The sequence below is a fragment of the Lathamus discolor genome, chromosome 10, assembly GCF_037157495.1.
Source record: "Lathamus discolor isolate bLatDis1 chromosome 10, bLatDis1.hap1, whole genome shotgun sequence".
NCBI lineage: Eukaryota > Metazoa > Chordata > Aves > Psittaciformes > Psittacidae > Lathamus > Lathamus discolor.
Genome location: NC_088893.1, coordinates 17,564,077 through 17,581,769, shown reverse-complemented (window position 1 = coordinate 17,581,769; position 17,693 = coordinate 17,564,077). Strand labels below are relative to the sequence as shown.

Genomic DNA, 17,693 nt, shown 5'->3' with positions numbered 1-17,693 from the left:
TAAGAAGAGAACAGAAACACTTATCTTCATGTGAGCTTAGCCCTGCTGCCTTAGTTGCAGACATTCTGAGCAATTCAAACACCTCATTTCACTATGCATAAAACCTGTCTTCAGAGAGTGCAAAGAGAGTTTATTTATTGACTTCCAATTTATTTTATACTTTATCTTCTGAACTTTGTACTACAACAGTTGATTGACAGCCATTCCATAATGAGCCCACATACAAGGCACTTCCAGGTATTTCATGGAATGCATATGAATGTAGAGTGTGCTCCACAAACAGAAAGAAAACACAGATGATCCAATAGCAAGTTAAGAAATGGGATCCAGAGCCTTTCCTTAGCATGTTGCTGTTTAATATAGCAATAAAAAATACTTTACAGGAAGAAATAAGTGGTCAACTAATGATGTTACCAAATTCTCTCATGATGAGGGACTAAATATCTGACCCGAAGTTAACAGAAGGACTCTGTCTTGCAATTGGGGTTTTAAGAGAGAAAATAGATTTAATGAAGGACAGAGAGAAAAGAGTTTGAACAGAAGTAGAGAATTCGGGTAAGTGGGAAAAGTTTCTTAGGAAATGGTAGATTTTAAGGGACATGAACAGGATAAAAAAAATGGAGCCATGTAGACTTATAAAATGGGGGATGATTGTTAATAAGGAGCAGCATCTATGGAAACAGTAGAAGATGGCTATGGATAGGAGCTTGCAATGTGATATTGTTCCAAAAATGCATGTTGCATCTACCTAAAAGGAAAGTAACGTTAGCAGTCTTGGCCTACACACAGGGGTACAGCTTAAGGCTGCATCATTGCCAGTTCTTCACTACAGAAAAGATGCTCATCAAAGGAGAAAAAAAATGTCAGCTATAATAAATATAAAAAGGATTGCTCTATCAGAGACAGTGATTTGGTTTCATCCTCTGTGAACAGAGGAGCTCAATGAACACCCAAGAACGCATACACAAATGCATTTCATTGATCAGATGGTCACTGTTAAGGGAAAAGCCTCTCCCAGCATGTGCTCAATTACTCACAGAGCGATCACACATCTCTGCTCTGAGCCCCACTGAAAAACACTGCAAAGAGTGGGAAATACCAACTAAGAAATCAGAACACCTGCTCTTTTTTTCTTAGTATCCAGATATGGATTATAACAGTGCAAAAGGCATGTGAACATCAAAGAAGGATCCAGTCATTTGAGTATGTCATGCAGTCATGGAATATGGGATATCTAAGACTGTCCTTGTATCAAGGAGGCATCTGGCTAACCAGGTGAGTCATTAAGGCAACAGAGATGAGGCACAGCGCACGTACGGTGTGTTGAAGATGGCCAAGGTAGTAGAATCCAGAGGGAGGTAGGGTGGTCACCTGAGAAAACATAAATGAAGTAATGTTTGGGGAAAGCAGGGAAATCCTGGGTCCAAAAGTAAATGATTTTCTTTTTCAGAACACACTGCAGAGGAAACTTAGACTAAAACAAGGAATCAGCACACAGTGAATGCTCTTATTACTTGGAAAAATGGGATAACATCACATCTATCTGCTCCAGTTCCCATACTACTTCTGTTTTTGATGGACGCTACTCAAATGCTGTCCTATATTAATCACTATGCGTGACAGAAGTCACAAGCTTAAGGTTGCTTAATTTATCAAATATATGTTGTAGTCAGATTGGTCTACAGAAACCAAAAAATGTGAGCACTTTGCGCCAAGGATCTACTTAGTCATTTAGTAGTTATTTCTGCCAATAGCTTTAGGAAAGTAATTCATTTTGCCTTGATATTGACCTGGGGCTTTTATGCCTCGCTTCTCCCCGGTACTGCTTTTTTCAGGTGGAATATGTGAAATAGCCTCCAGGAAAAATAACCCTGGTTATTCAGGGCAATGCTGAACCAAACTTACAGACAACCTCTTGGGAATGAATGCTGGACTGGAAACAATTCAAATATGTCTGATTTCTATAACGTTCCCCATTCTTCAAAAGTTAATTGAAATTCTTCAGGTCTCAGAGAGCTTTTATGCTATGCAACATTCAACAACCCACTGTTGGGCTTAAAATAGTCTTCATAGGCTTTAGGAACAGGTCAGGCATTTTCAAATTATAACTGCACCAAATTCAATGTTTTTTATGTATTTATTGGAACAACCTTCACCTTCAGGCTCTGTATTTGCCATCAGGTATCTGAATATGGTCTAGCACAGAAGGAGATAAGAAGAAAAGGACAGAGGCACTGAAATTGGACTCATGAGATTTGGGGATCACCTTCTGGTTCAGTCATAGGCTTTTTGGGTCTGGTAAGTCCTGCTGGACCTCATTTCTTTGTCTTTAGTGTGGAGGCCATGATATCTTCCCACTTCATGTCCCTGGTCAAAATCAGGCGCAAGTCAGCAGTGATCAGAGGGGACAACTACTCACTGGGGCTTGAGCTCTCAAACCTGGTGATCTATTTTGTCTCTCAAAACAGCAAAGAAATCTACTTCTGACCCTCTAAAAGTGCAAACTATTATTTCTATTTTGTTTTCCAGACAAAGCCTTTCCTTAGTTTTGTAGGCAAAGATGTTGTCGACAATTTGGCAGACTGCAGTGCTGAAAATGGGAAAAACTCCTTAGTTTAGCACAGCATTTTAGCACTGCTTCATCTTACAGGCTCAGCTGAGAGAGTTTGATAAAGATATCATTTTGCCTGGACTAGTTCATTCCCAGCCCATGGCTGCAGTGTGTGTTGACTTGTTCTCCCTACTTTTCAAATCACTGCATGTTCAGATGCTGTGTATTTTTGTTATCCTTCAGGAGCACTGCCTCTATGTAGTAAAAGTACACAGACTGCAGATACATCACTTGATAAATTCCACCAAAGAAAACAGCTCAGCAAGAAGGTACGGCTTTAAAGGTTTTCCCTGTTGTAGAAGAAAGTTTGCTGGCCACATTACCAAACTGTTTGTTCTTTATATTTAGCTAATTAAGACTATTACACTCTCCTTATATTATTTGGGCAATTTCTTCCTGCAGCAACTGAAACTTTCTAAGGTCATTTGAAGACAAACCTAGTAGGAGCATTTTTAAAGCAAAATAACAGGTAGCTAATCCTTTTCTATCTAATTTTCACAGCTGCTTTTGGCTTTTTCAACATTGGAAATAAGGGTCTAATTTACTACAAACATTAGGTGGTCTCATTTAGAAATAATAGCTACAGGAAGAGAATGAGCCCAGCAGAGGCTGACACATCTTCCCCTTACCTATGGGTTTGAATGGATGGGAAAACATCAGAAATGCTGAAATGCCATTTTGAGTGGAATGTAATCATCTCTTCCCTTTGCCTTTGATGGTATTAAGCCAGCTAACTCTAGGTACCAAAGTGAATGTATCCCATTTCAAACTTAGATTCTTACATACTCCTTTTATCCTAGCACAAAGGCCTAAACAACTTTTAAAACCAGTAGAAGACTGTTACTGGTGTGCTGTACAACCTAGGATCCCGTTGTGCTGGCTGCTGTACCAACACAAGACTAAACCACTCCTAGAACCGCCAGTGCACATTTTGTCCAATTTAGCTTTTACTTTCCTCAACTCTAATATCATATAACTCTCTCCAGGCATATCACTTGGTGTCTGGTTCCTTTTCACTGTATGTTCAAAAATAAGGAAGAAATCCTGTAGAGCACATTTTGCTTCTTGTGTTACCCTGTTATGTGTTTGCTCAAGAAATAATACGTTTGCTGGCATGAACACTCCAGCTGAGACAGCCAGTTGTGTTAGTCTCTGCGATAGTGGGGGTACCCTATGCCACCGCTGCAGCCACAGGTATTTTTGAAGCATACCACATTGCAGGTTTAGCTTGGTAGGACAAGTCACTGCCAGAAGAAGCACATGCAAATGTTAGTGCAAAGGCTGGAGAGATGACTTTATGTCATGACAAATGAAATGCTGTCAATGCAAGACTAAAGCTTAGATGATATTCCTTGTGTTAAATGCCATTGAGAGGAAATAATTAGCACGACAAATGCTAACACCATGTGTATTTCCATGGGTGACAGGCTGCATTTGTCTCTGAAGTGCCCCAGCCCCATCCCATGCCTGTGTTAAGGCACAACCTGGCACATCGCAGGGTGGCATCGACAGGAAGAAGACGAACATGACCCTTGCAGGGAAGAGCTGTTCACTGACAGATTTCTTCCCTTCTCTTGCTTTCATGCTGTGATTACCTGATATCTTGTGGGCTTGTTATAAGCGTTCTTCCCAGAAAAATAGTCTGTATTTTGAGAGCTGGAGTGAAAACGAACTTTCTGAAATTATAAAACATCATGATACAATTAAATCAATGATAGCTTCTCATACCCAGACAGCCCCAAACTAAGCAGAGCTTTATAAGAACAGTAGGAAATGGTTCAATATACAAGGAGAATAAAAGCTGGCACATTTATGTCCCAAAAGTAATCTTTTGAAAGGCAGAAAATGGTCAAAACACACAAAGTACTAGAAGGAAAAAAAAGATTCTACATTATCTAGACAAAAATGGTATTCTCACATGAGTTTTAGACAAGAAGGTGTTGAGAGGCACAAAATACATTAACCTTAAATAGACTGGTGATACCAATTTGGAACAGAATTTAAGGAAGAAAAAGAAATACTTATGTTTAGAAAGAGCAAGTCAATGTGGTCCACAAACAAATCCTAAAGCAGAACTGATTTTCACTGGTCTTTTTAAAGCCGCACCACCATTTGCTACCTTTTCAGCTCAACAGGAAATATGCACTTTCTTTTAAATAGGTGAGGAGTGTTTTTAGCGGAGGATATTGAGTGCGCCCTCAGCAAGTTTGCCGATGACACCAAGCTGTGTGATCCGGTTGATATGCTGGAGGGAAGGGATGCCATCCAGAGGGACCTTGACGTGCTTGTGAGGTGGGCTGATGCCAACCTGATGAAGTTCAACCATGACAAGTGCAAGGTCCTACACCTGGGTCGGAGCAATCCCAGGCACAGCTACAGACAGGGCAGAGAAGAGATTCAGAGCGGCCCTGCAGAGAAGGACTTGGGGGTGCTGGTGGATGAGAAAATGAACATGAGCCGGCTGCAGTGTGTGCCACGAGGATGGCCACGAGGATGAACAGGGGACTGGAGCACCTCCCGTATGAAGACAGGCTGAGGAAGTTGGGGCTGTTCAGCCTGGAGAAGAGAAGGCTGCGTGGGGACCTCAGAGCAGCCTTCCAGTACCTGAAGGGAGCCTATAGGGATGCTGGGGAGGGACTCTTCGTCAGGGACTGTAGTGACAGGACAAGGGGTAACGGGTTCAAACTGAAACAGGGGAAGTTTAGATTGGATCTAAGGAGGAAATTCTTTCCTGTTAGGGTGGTGAGGCACTGGAATGGGTTGCCCAGGGAGGCTGTGAGTGCTCCATCCCTGGCGGTGTTCAAGGCCAGGTTGGACGAAGCCTTGTGTGGGATGGTTTAGTGTGAGGTGTCCCTGCCCATGGCAGGGGCAGTTGGAACTGGATGATCTTGAGGTCCTTTCCAACCCTAACTATTCTATAAGTCTATGATTTTATGACATCACAGCTACCAGTTTTGTGCTATAGAAGCTTCTGGAGCTGCACACAACATTTGCAAGACAATTTGGTGACTGTTATCCACCTCTAAGCTTTTTTTGGTCCAAATGCTGACAAAACCCCCACTTATTTAAAGGAATTAAGTAATATCCTAGACCCAGAGGTGCCAATAAGTATCATAGACTTCTGCACCTATATGCAAGTGTATGTACAAGGAAGTCCCTCATTAGGGGTTTTTCATCCCTGACTGGACCAGAAATCCTGAGAAATAGGTGTTTTTTTAAAGATATTTTTTTTGGACAAGAACTCTGCAGCAATCATGTATTTTATTATTATCACTTATTTCTTACTCATCAGGTGTGCATGATCTTACAGAGACTGTTTTGAAGATGATCTGTGAGGAAAATCAGCAGGCAAGCAAGAAATGACTGGTACCCTTCACTGTTTATGCTAAAGCCATGGAAGCTATGAATTTTGCATGAGTTCCATGCAAAAGAGCAAGCCAGACACCTTGACTCATACGGCTGGGGGAAGGAGGGGCTTAGAGAAGAATGAATTACTTTGGTTTATGCTTTGCATGGTTAGATTCAAATAGTGTTTAAAAAATATTATCTTTTAAAATCCTTATTTAAGATCAATAAAGGGCAAACGCTGCTTGTATTTCAACCCACTGTTCCTAATGGGTCTTTCAGTAATAAATAGTAGTGTTATGAATTTATAGATTGAATTTCCCCCAAGTGCTTGTCTACCCTGGCAATGCTCATTGTGTTGTGCTGCTAAATTGAGAACACGGGGTAGACCGCATGGACTTCTCCCTTCGGTTTGGGCTCTGGCAGAGACTGAATGAACATCAGACCTGAGCGCTTCTTTTAAATTCATGGAGCATGATCTCCTCCAAGGCCATGGGCTTTGTCTGGAACTGGATGACTCACCATGAACAGTGTTACTCCTTCAAAGAGCCAAGGGATCCAGACAAAGCCCAAAAGCAGGCTGCACCTTGCAAAGGCAAACTCTGCAGAGCCTCCTCCAACCTTTCTTTCCTTCTCCTTGGTCTCTCTTATGGCAAGGTTAAAACTAAGGGTAGGCTGCCAAACGGGTCCCACTGTGACCCATTTCTTCCCTCTCCTCTGCAGGAGACACACAGCTAGGGTATTAAAGCCCGGAAAGATGGTCTGACAGCAGGGTGAGGGAATAGCGACATGTCCTAGAGCCTACCAAGGAGCCACACTGATCTCTCATGTGCACTAACTGTAAGAAATAAGAAACAACACCTTTTAAAGGGATTTTCCCCCAGGAATGGGTTGCCAGCATTGTTCTCTTGTTTCAAACTCAGCTTGAGCTAAGAAAATGAAATGAAGGCCAGGACATTTTTATGCAAAGCTGCCTCCTCACACCTTTGAATCCACTGAATTTAATGAGAACACCCCAGTAGCTGTGGCTGAGCTCCTGGGAATGCTTTGGGCATTCGCATCCCCAGTGTAAAGCAAATGGACTTGCCCTGTGAGTGGGATAACGTTTGTTGTAAATTTCACTTCATCCCAGTGATGCTCTGCACAGTGTTGCAGATACTGATTTCCATCATCTTGTCTAATTCCTCTGGCATTTCCCCAAGGAGGAAGGGTCTGGATGCTAAGCATACTCCTGCATATCTATCTTGCTTTGTCATGCTGACACTCACTTGGGCTGAGGAAAGCCTGCTGCCATGTAGCCAGGATTCCCAAAGCAGACTTCTATTTTAACGACCAAAAGGGAGGCGGCTGAGGCAGAATCTACCCATTAGTGGCTACACATCACTAGGCAGATGTAAGTAGAGAGGCTGTTAGTTATAGCTTTAGGCATTTAGAAGGTGTTATTAAACCCTGCTTAGAAATGTGTTCCCAAACCTGGAATGGCAGTAAATGTTGTAATGACAGCAAAATTAATTTGGAAATCACTTTAAAGGAAGGTGCCACAAAAGCCTGCTGGGTAGATGGGGGGTCAGACAAGCTGGGAGCCTCTGCGTGCCTCTGCTTCTACCCTTCAGCTTTGACCTTGCTTATTCGGCCTTGGGAAACTCCCTTATAAAAGTGCCTGCTTTTATAGAAGTTGCTTTTTCCCCGGTGTTCAGGCAGTGCCCAGTATAACGAGGCCATAAGTCTGGGAGAACTCTCTAGCTGCAGTATAATATATATACTATACATAAAACACAGGTTGAGTAAGAGGCCGTGCTGGTACTCCATGCAACCCGCTCCAGAAGCTCCCTGGTAAGAATCCTTTCTACACAGAAGTTGAAAAGTGAAGGTATAACATACCCGTTGTTTGGAATTCAGCATTCCCATCTCCAGGTCATTTTCACAGTTTTTGGCCTTAGATTTGCAGAGTTTTATGAGGCACATTTTTATTCTCAGTATGAGATAGTAAAATGATTTAGGGCTTGGCACTAGATTAAAAGGAGCAGGTAAAGTCCTTCCTTCGTCAAAGTAGGATAACCAGAGCTTGGCACGTGCAAACTTCCACTCCACATCTGCATCCTCCTTGGGAAGGGAAAAGGGAAGAAAATCCCAAACACCCAAATGCATAATTAGTAAAGAGGGAGAGATTTAGCTATGACAAGAACAAACACACAGGTAGGATTTAACCACAATCAAGATTCTGTTTGGAAGACCAAGACCCATGCACAAAATGCATCTTTGTGGCCTTCTCTGTGGTAATCTCAAAATAAGGACAATCTGAACAAAGCAATGGATAAACAAAGCATAAATCCTCCCAGTTAAATAGACTGTTTCCTATTTCCTTGGATAAGAAAAAATGGCCTCAGGTTGCACCAGAAGAACCCCTTCACTAAAAGGGTTGTCAAGCACTGGAGCAGGCTGTCCAGGGAAGTGGTAGATTCACCATGCTTGGAGGTATTTAAGAGACATGTAGCTGGGTCACTTTGGGACATGGGTTAGTGGTGGGCTTGACAGTGCTGGGTTAATAATTGGACTTGATGATTTTAAAGGTCTTTTTCAACCTAAATGATCCTGTGATTCTTTGATTCTACCTTTGATCTCCCTACTACTGAGGACTGGAATGAATTAGTATGGGATTTACCAGTTTTCCCCAGTCCTCAGGTAGGAAGACCTGGGCCAAATAGCTCACCCTTGTTTTGCTTGCCGATAGTTAAAAGTAGTCTTTAACACAGTTTAGAAAGTTTCCACACAATCAGTAAGAATGATAAAGCATTTTCCCAGGAAAATGGCCATCCGGAGTTTAGACTGGAAAGATAATATAGGCCATCTATTCAGTATCTTTAGAGATTTTTCTTCAGAAACCTACTATCATAAACTAGGAAAATGCAGTAAGAGGCTATGACCCCTTCAGAAGTAAATCTTGTTTCAGTAGAAGAGGATTCAGGAAGATGCTGTATCTTAAATGATTAGAAATATTTGGGGAAATTGCTTTCTGCATGCAGGAAAAGCTTCTGGGGCAGAGAACACATGTAAGGTCTCTCTGACATTTAGTTAGTTACAGCACACACAGAAGATAGGTAGAATTCATTTGCACTACAGTACATGGGTGAATCAGTCAAAATGTTTCCAGCTCTGGGCTTTTGCAGTGTCAAGTTCTAAGGGAGATTAGAACAAATCATTAATACAAACCCCGCTGCAGAAGTGTGACATTTAACAAATCAGAAGAGGCGACTCAGCATTAACATTATCCAAATAATGTATTTTTTATGCTTTTATTCACATTAGCAGAGAGTTGTTTAAGTCCAAAGCATTTAGCAAATCCAGTCTGCTAATAGTTGTACTACTGAACAAGGCTGGGTAAACCCTGCAAACACCTTTCTGCAGAAACCTATTCATATTCCTTGAGGGCTGTGTTCATACCCTTTAAAATTGCTTTTTGTGAATGTCCATACAGTTATGCTGCATGCCTGGTATTTGGAAAACCGGGAATTTTAGATATGCATATATGAGCTTTAGACCTATAAGGACCTGAGTGTTTAAGCAGTGAACGGGGTGGAAAGACAGAAGTATTACTCTATCACAAGCGAACAATGCCACTAAGGTAACACGTGGATAAATTAGCATAACCGACACAGGGAGTGAAAAATATCACAAAGCACTTTCCTTAAATACATGTAAAGGAAATTGGATTTACTCACAGAAGGTCATTAAAAAAAGGAAGTTGAAATTGTTCTAAAAATGATTTATTGCTAATTATGAAGTCAGTTTTAATACGGGGACAGACATAGCCTTAAATTTGAACACTGTAAGCACTCTAACCTTGGAATAAGCCACAGCTTCCTTGCTTTTTAACATTTCCATTATCAGTGATAATTAAGTACTTTGAGTTTGTAATCTAATTTCTTATCTTACCTCAATTTCCTGATAGGAGTTGTTGATCATGGCTATTAGCATATTAAGCAGCACCACCACCATAGTCACGTTATATACTCCATAGAGTACATATCCAATATTCTCAATGAATTTGTGATCGTACTTCAGCACCACAGATATCACTTCAGATAAGCCAAATATTGACCAGAATAAGGTTTTAAAACTTTCTTCTACCCTAAAAATAAAGGAAACAATCACTTTAGAGAGTTGGCAGCAGGTAAGCCTGGCAAAATGCTAATAATAAAAGCAGCAATCCAGCAATATAAACATGATGCCTTGGCACAGGCATTGTCAGCCATTATCCATCACCCAGGAATATGCCAAATATTCCCTGATTTGATAAGGAAATAGGATTCCTGATTAATACTATAAAATTACAGTGTCCCCATTTTGCTCCATCTGTTCTCTCAGGGGCATTATTTGCCACTTGGATTTTGTGACCTTATTAAGGATGACTTCTCCATGGGTATCTTACAGTTAGAAACTTTTAGTGAAGCTTTTTACTTCCACTCACTCACCTTTTTCTCATCCAGAGAACACAGGCAGAGATTATCAGGGAAAGGAAAGGAGGAACCTAGTCTGACCTTCCACCTTATATGCAGTTTCCAGGGCAGAAGAGAAGCATTACATTTTACCCAGAAGAAATGAACGAAATGTTCTGATTTAATATGAAGAACACAGAGTGCAAATATAGCCAGACCGGTCTATTTTCTTTCCACCCTGCTTTGAGACTGTAAACAAGTCAGATGCCCATGCATCTGTAGCAAAAATCTGCGATTAAGGAGTGGTGGTAGACGTTGCAGAGAGGCATTTTGACTTGATTATTACCTTTGCTTGAAATTAGAAAGGAACAGAGGAAAACAAGGCTGAAAGATAGGGAGGTAAAAAAGGGGAATAAGCCAAGGACAAGGAGAAGCATGGCTGGAAAGGATGCAGCTGGACTGACAGGTCAAAAGAAGAGCCTGATTCAGAGGAGTCAAAACTGTAACAGGCAGAGAGGAGCAACCACAGCTGAAAAGGAAGAGAGGAGAAGGGATGCTGGTTCATTTTTAATTTGCAAGTGATTTTGCCTTCCCTGAACAATACTGAGCATGTTAAGAGTTAATTGCCTGCTCTCTCCCCCTGCCTGCCAGGGCTTAAAACGCCCCTAAGAAAACAATGCCATTGACAAATTGTTTTGATGAACCGTTTTGTAGCAGGGTGGCAGCCTAATCCTGCTAAATCTGTTTATAAAAACAGATTATAGCCACAAACTGTGGCATATCCTAAGGGAACAATAAGCTTTACATCATCGGCGGTATCAATTACGCCATGTATAAAAGCAAGAGAAATTAATTTCAACCCTTTGAAAAGCTGGTGCACAGCACTGGGCAGTTCCATTCTGCCCAAGCAAACTCGTATTTATCTCCTGCCATATGGTATTCTATGTTCTATTTATAAGTAGTAGTATGGCTGCAGTAAAAATCTAGGTATCATTCTCAGCTACTACAACTGCATTAACTTGTGGGGAGTAACCTTGTTTGGTGTTTCAAATAGATGCTGCACAACTTCGTTTAAAATGTGACTTTGTCTTAGGTCAAAGATACCAGCTCTCCGCCTTGCTATTTTGCACCAGACTGGGACACCATGCAAAGGTAACACTTGTGGGATGAGCTATAACTGTGCTGCAAACAAGTGCCATCATTTTTCCACTTTCTGGACATTTCCTCTTCTGTAACACTCTGCTCTTGTCTCCTGCCTTCATCTGCAGCAAAAAGTAGCTGGCATTAATGTGTCAGATACCCTTGTTTTATGGTAGCAATCTGGACAGTGCTTATTCTGTACATTCCAGTTAACGAACACATGTAACACCAGAAATCGGTGGCTTTGAAACCCACCACCTAAGTCACTCATCAAAGTAATAAAAGCCATAACCCCCAGCCTTGATCCCAGCTGCACCCTGCTATTAACCTTCCCTTTTTAATTTGGAAAGGTTCCCTTTGCTTTCCTCCCTGCAGGCAGATTTTAATACAACTTGTCAACTCCGCTCCCTTTCGGCAGCTTAAGCATCAACCTTTGCACTGGAGTGATGCCAGGTTCTCCTTGAAAAGTTAATTAAGGACTGTGAGTGGCCTTGTCTGCCCTGAGCACTGCAGAAGAAGCAGGCAAGGGCCAGGGTGCCGGGTTCCATGCACATGTCCATAATGCCTGTTTTCAGTGTCAATAAGGGTAAGGGACTGGTGCTGATGGTGATGGGACTGGGAAGGTGGTGTGAGAGGTGGACCTGGTCTGTAGCACCCCAAAAGGGTGCTTAGCAATGCTCCTATGCAGATGCAGTCCTCCTCTTACAGAAGAAATATATCTAAGGAGAACTAGTGCCAATCCACCCCTACCCTCCAAAAAGGCTGGATGGTTCTTTCCTTCTCCCTTTTAGATTACTGCCGAGTTTGCATGAGATTTGGCACAGGTCGCAGGGACCATCAGCTGGGGTTATTTTTTTGAGAACATGTCACTAAAACACGAGACAAGGATGTCTGAAGCCAAGTTCTCAAAGACTCCAAGATGCTGCCGTGCCTCATCATTGCCAGCTAAGCAATATACCCCCTCCCTGCAAGGTCAGTGGGTGTTTTAGCCTACTCAAAGGCAGACAAATGAAGTGGCAATGCTCCTTACAGAGATGGGTACCCTGCAATCTCTCTCTGCTGTGCTAGAGCGAACTGTTGCAGTGGGAAGAGAGAAGAGAGTCTTTTTTTGTTTCAATACACAGAGTCCTGCGAAAGTTAAACAAGGATATTGCACCAAGGCAGAAAACAGACCATAAGCAACCATCTTGTTGCAGATTTGCCTTGCTTCTCTAAACAGCAGCGTGCTGTTCATCAAAACAGATCACAGCAAGGCTATGATTTCATGTCAATCTTGTGTCCTTTCTAAGAAAGCTTCAGGCATCCTTTCAGACTTACTTCCTTAAACTGATTGGTTGAAATTTAACACTGCCAGAAAAGCGATGCAGTCATTATAATCTACAAAAATATTGCATTTTGATAAAGGCAAACGAGAAGAAAAAAGCCTTCAAGCCTCGAAGTAACATTGGCACCAAGCAATGAGTCACATTTCCCTTTGGGGAAAGGGAGACAGAAAACCTCCTGTTGTAGCCTTCAGCTTGATTTGTGATGCGGAAAGCAAGACGAACACAATCAGCCTTGCCTTCATTCTGATTTTGTTTGCATAGCATGTTCTTAATTACAGGCTGTTTCAAGAGCTGTGTTCTGTACACAGCTTGCAATAAACAGATAAACATAGCTGGGGTTGGTTGCAACTGCCGTAGAAACTGGTCGACTTTTCAGCACTGCAGAACTTCCAAACAGTTTGAAAGTATACCCCGGTCAGTGAAATAATCTCTGTATTTAACTGGGTGAAGTCAAGTCCATGGCATCTTTAGTTCCTTTGCATTCAGAACATTAAAATGGAAGAAATGACAAAACCTTTGTGTAATAACTGGGTTCAGAGGCCACTGGGGTGCCGCACTCTGCAGATGGCAACATCTCAAAAGTGCAATAGCAAGGGAAGGTGAAAGCTAAGTTCACCAAACATTCACTCTCACTATTAGATCTCAGCAAGAAACTCACTCTGAGTGCTATCTGGACAAATGTACACTCTCTTCTGCCTGCATCCTGTCCTGGGAAGCTGTGGTTCTCTTAAATGTGTAATTCAACGTTATTTCAGTGAGTAGCTGTTTGCCTAAGGTTTCTCCCTGAGGCTACTCAGGGAGCTGTCAATTCAATGCGCTTTGAAACTGGCCACAATCAATCAGCACACAGATTCAGTGTGTCTTTTTCGCTCACGAGTAGCCAAGTGACCTCTGAGAATCGGGCCCAATAGGTGAACAGCCGCATTTCTGAGTATGAAACCTGCTTTTTGTCAGTTTTCACCCATCCTCATTAGAATTCACAACCATGCCACCAGGAAAGGCATTCAGCAACACCTCTGAAGTCACGGCACGGTTATGAGGACACCAAAGTAAGCATGATCCTTTTGTCCCACTGAATTTTCAATGAACGAACATTTGAGTTCCCTATTCAGCTCTCATAATGAAATCTTTCTTCTTTCCATAAACAAGTTAATGACAGAAGGAGCCCAGCACCTTCAGCAAGGCCCGTAGGCAGCTCATGAAAAATAGAGTAGGAAACAATCGCTAGAGCTGGTAGCTGCCCATCTGCCACTATAACCTTGTAATTAACTTATTAAAAGTGTTTGAGACTGTACCTCAGGGTTTCTAGGTTGTTGAATGAGGCGTCTGAGAAGGATTTTTGGGATGAATGTTAATCTATTCTCTTTGTTTCGCATGATGAAAAGGCTCATTTTCACTGATCATCGTTTGACGCTCCCTTATGTTTAAGTAATCAGAAGAAAGTAAGTCTATCTGAAACCTCTTCCAAATGCTTAAAAGGGAAATTCGTGCTCATAACAACTTGAAGTCCCTCCAGAATAAGTAGTCACCAGGTTGAAGTGAAGGAGGAAAAGCACTGCCTTTTGACAAGACTCTCCCCAGTCTAAACGTCCCTTGGGCATTTCAGCAATCTTTACTCCAGTGAACAATCATGATTTTAGTCAATGTTTGCTCATTATTTCAATAAAAAATAGTACCTATTGGAAGATCCATTTAGGTAATGAGTGCTAATGAGAGAGTTATTGCACTGCATTGCATCAGAGACTGGAATTAGTCAGTGACTACTCTCTAGTAATGTGCCTGGGGATACTATAACCAAGGGTTACTGTGCCACCAGGCAGTCAAGGATGGTATCAGCTCAACTTCTTATTAAGTCTTGTGCTTCAAGGGCATCTCCCTCACCTCAAATAAGAAGCAAGTCACATCCCACACACCCAATTTTCTTCTACATTACTACCAAGCACAGATACATGTAATTGCATCTGGCCTCATAAATCCTTCCATTAAAATGTATCTTGAGGTTACAGGAGAGGTCTAGAGGGCATATTTGGCTCAATTAGAGAAAGTAGACACCACGTTACAGAATACATGTTGCACAGGAGGGTGGTGTGATAAAACTGGCTGCTGTGCATTTGGAAGGAAACAGCCACTTGAGGGGTAGAAACAATGCTGAAAAGGTCAGTTCTCCTAGAGGGGCTATGAGCTAAACCCCAGCTCAGTGTATGGCATGTTAGAGAAGGTGAAGGGAAAGCATTATGCCAAGATTTCCTCTTCCCTCACAGACGGGTGTGTGGGAAGGCAAGTCCCCACCATGTCCCTGTCGTGGTTTAAACCGATCCACACAGCTCGTTCACTCACTCCCCCCTCCTTTTTTATTCCCTCTTTCTTTCCTCCCCCCCCTCCCCTCCCCGCTCCTGAAGGGATGGGGAGGAGAATTGAGAGAATGCAACTCCCACGGGTTGCGATAAGAGCAGCCCAGTAACTAAGGTATAACACAAACCACTGCTGCTACCACCAATAATACTAATGATAAGAGAAAATGACAAGGGAAGAGAATACAATACCACCGCCAAATGAGTTTGACCCCCCCGAAGAGAGCCCATGCCCTTCCGGGTAACTCCCAGTTACCTCCCTGGGCATGGCGTACTGTGGTATGGAATACCTCTTTGGCTAGCTTGGGTCAGGTGTCCTGTCTCTGCTTCCTCCCGGCCTCCCCTCGTCCCTGGCAGAGCATGAAGCTGACAAAGTCCTTGGCCAGAATAAACATTACTGAGCAACAATTAAGAACAATCGGTGTTATCAGCTCTCTGCCCAGGCTGGAAGTCAAAACACAGAGCTCGCACCAGCTACTAAGGAGAAAAACGGCTACTGGTGAACCCAGGACAGTCCCCAAGGCTTTCACATTGCTTTTGATGAAAAGTTCCTACTGAGGATTTAAAAAACACATCCTAGACACCCTGATTTTATTTGCTTTTTAGAGCATCATAACTAGCAGCTGGCTCTGCAGATGTGCACCTAATAACTGCAGCTGCGCTCAGGTGGTATCCTAAAACCAACCTCAGACAAGCAAAATTCTCCCTTATTTTACATACATTTAGGCTTGCAGTTTTAAGAACAGTAACCTTAAGTCTAACCTCTTCCCCAGTTCTCTTGACTCATTATACCGAATGTCCCACACATTTTCCTGATCTGGTATTTTGATTTCTAGAAATAACCATTTCTGAACTACACATCTCCCTGTGTTCAGGCCTTGATGCTGTGGCATAAGGTTCCCAGGTGAAATCTGGATGCGATTGCCCACACAGCTGGATTAGCAACTGTCTGAGCAGACCTTGCAGCAGCAACGAACCAAAGTAGATCGACCCCTGCAAAACCCAGCTGCTTTTCCACAGGTACTCACGTTGTAAACGCGGGGTTGTATTTTGCACCAAGGTAGTAGGAGTAGAGATTGAACATTCCAATCATAAAGGCCAGGAACACCATGATGAAGATGACCATGAACTTGAAGATATCCTTCACAGTCCTTCCCAAAGAGATCTGCAGGGGGCCGAAGCTTTCGTTGGCTGGAAGAATGTAAGCAATGCGGGAGAAGCTGAGTACCACAGCTATTGCATACAGTCCTTCTGAAATGATCTGAGGATCCGAGGGAAGCCACTTGTTCCTGGCTAAAACAATACATGTACACTAGGTATTAGTAACAAAAAGTGTTAGGTAGAAGCTGTTATGATAAATAAGCCCTTTGTTAAGACTGAACCTTGTTTTTGGCCAGGAGTTAAAGGAAAAATAAAGAGTTTTGGAACAAATCACTGAAGTCAACAAGTCATTCGTCACTGAAGTCCTCAGCATGCTGTACAAATATAGGTGAGAAGAATTAGTTGTGTTTTTTACGCAGCAAAAATGAGAAATGAGCAAGTCACTGGGTTTTACCAAAGTCACACAACAAATAAACAGCTTGGCTTTAAACAAAGTTGGTATTTTCTGTTTCCTACTTGTACATCAGTGCCTTTTCCATCTGATGCTCTTGGGATGGAGAGCCAAAACCACTACAGTGGAATTTCACTGTAGATTTGTATATATGGCACCATGTCAATATTTGGAAAGGAAGCATTAGGGAGACTGAGATCTCTATTGCTACCATTAGATAAGAAAGTTCATATTCTTTCAGATAGAGCAGATACAACTATCAAGTGTATCATTTTCATGTTATCTTTAAATTAAAACCAATCTTTGCCGTCTAGTCACTCTAATATTTTTACTTTAAAAAGGTTCTTGTTGATACCAGATATGCATCGTTTATTTTATCTACTGAAAATTTGAACATTTATATTAATATAGCTTGTAAGTTTTCCTTGCATCAACTGAGCTTCTTGATGAAAAGATTGTAACTCAGAGCTAAAACATGCAACACAGAAGTAAACTTAGGCATTATTTGCAGTGATGTGAACCAAAGGAAAAGCAGCAGATGGAGGCATTTGCAGGATCTGGTTGTGACATTCTGTTCTGGACCCTTTGCACCTTCATGTCATGAACTTACTTTAAATGGGTCAGCAGCAAACCACAGAGAGGAAAACCACATCATCATCTCAGTGGCCTCCTGCTTGCCTTAGCAGGGAGAGGGAAGCTTACCTTCGGAGGGGACACACCAGGCAGGAAGCTGAGCCCATGTCTGTGCACACTGGTGGGAATCGCTATGGATTTTGCTCCGGGTTACATCTGAAGCTTGCAGAGGCATGCAACGAATCCAGGCCCCACACTGAGGTGCACAGCTCTATTCATTTATGAATATCAAAGAAAAACCATTCCAGCCATCAAAAAGAATGTTCAAAGGTTATGCTGCTGTTCGCATTTCCACATGCT

At 42.2% G+C, this 17,693-nt stretch overlaps 1 protein-coding gene and 1 long non-coding RNA gene across 2 annotated transcripts in view; one reads left to right on the top strand and one right to left on the bottom strand.

Moving 5' to 3' along the window:
- Nucleotides 1–17,693, bottom strand: part of TRPC7 (transient receptor potential cation channel subfamily C member 7) — a 105,513-nt gene that overhangs the window by 951 nt on the left and 86,869 nt on the right. Inside the window, exons 7-11 of the mRNA XM_065690722.1 lie at nt 16,237–16,501; nt 9,890–10,085; nt 7,838–8,059; nt 4,207–4,287; nt 1,318–1,371 (exon numbers count right to left, since the gene is read on the bottom strand). Of these exons, the coding sequence (XP_065546794.1) occupies nt 1,318–1,371; nt 4,207–4,287; nt 7,838–8,059; nt 9,890–10,085; nt 16,237–16,501 (818 nt within the window). The remainder of the gene's footprint in view (nt 1–1,317; nt 1,372–4,206; nt 4,288–7,837; nt 8,060–9,889; nt 10,086–16,236; nt 16,502–17,693) is intronic.
- LOC136020019 (uncharacterized) lies at nt 1,224–4,888 on the top strand. Its single transcript, XR_010615163.1, has 4 exons — nt 1,224–1,275; nt 2,182–2,298; nt 2,795–2,880; nt 4,772–4,888. It is a non-coding gene; the product is annotated as an uncharacterized LOC136020019 (long non-coding RNA).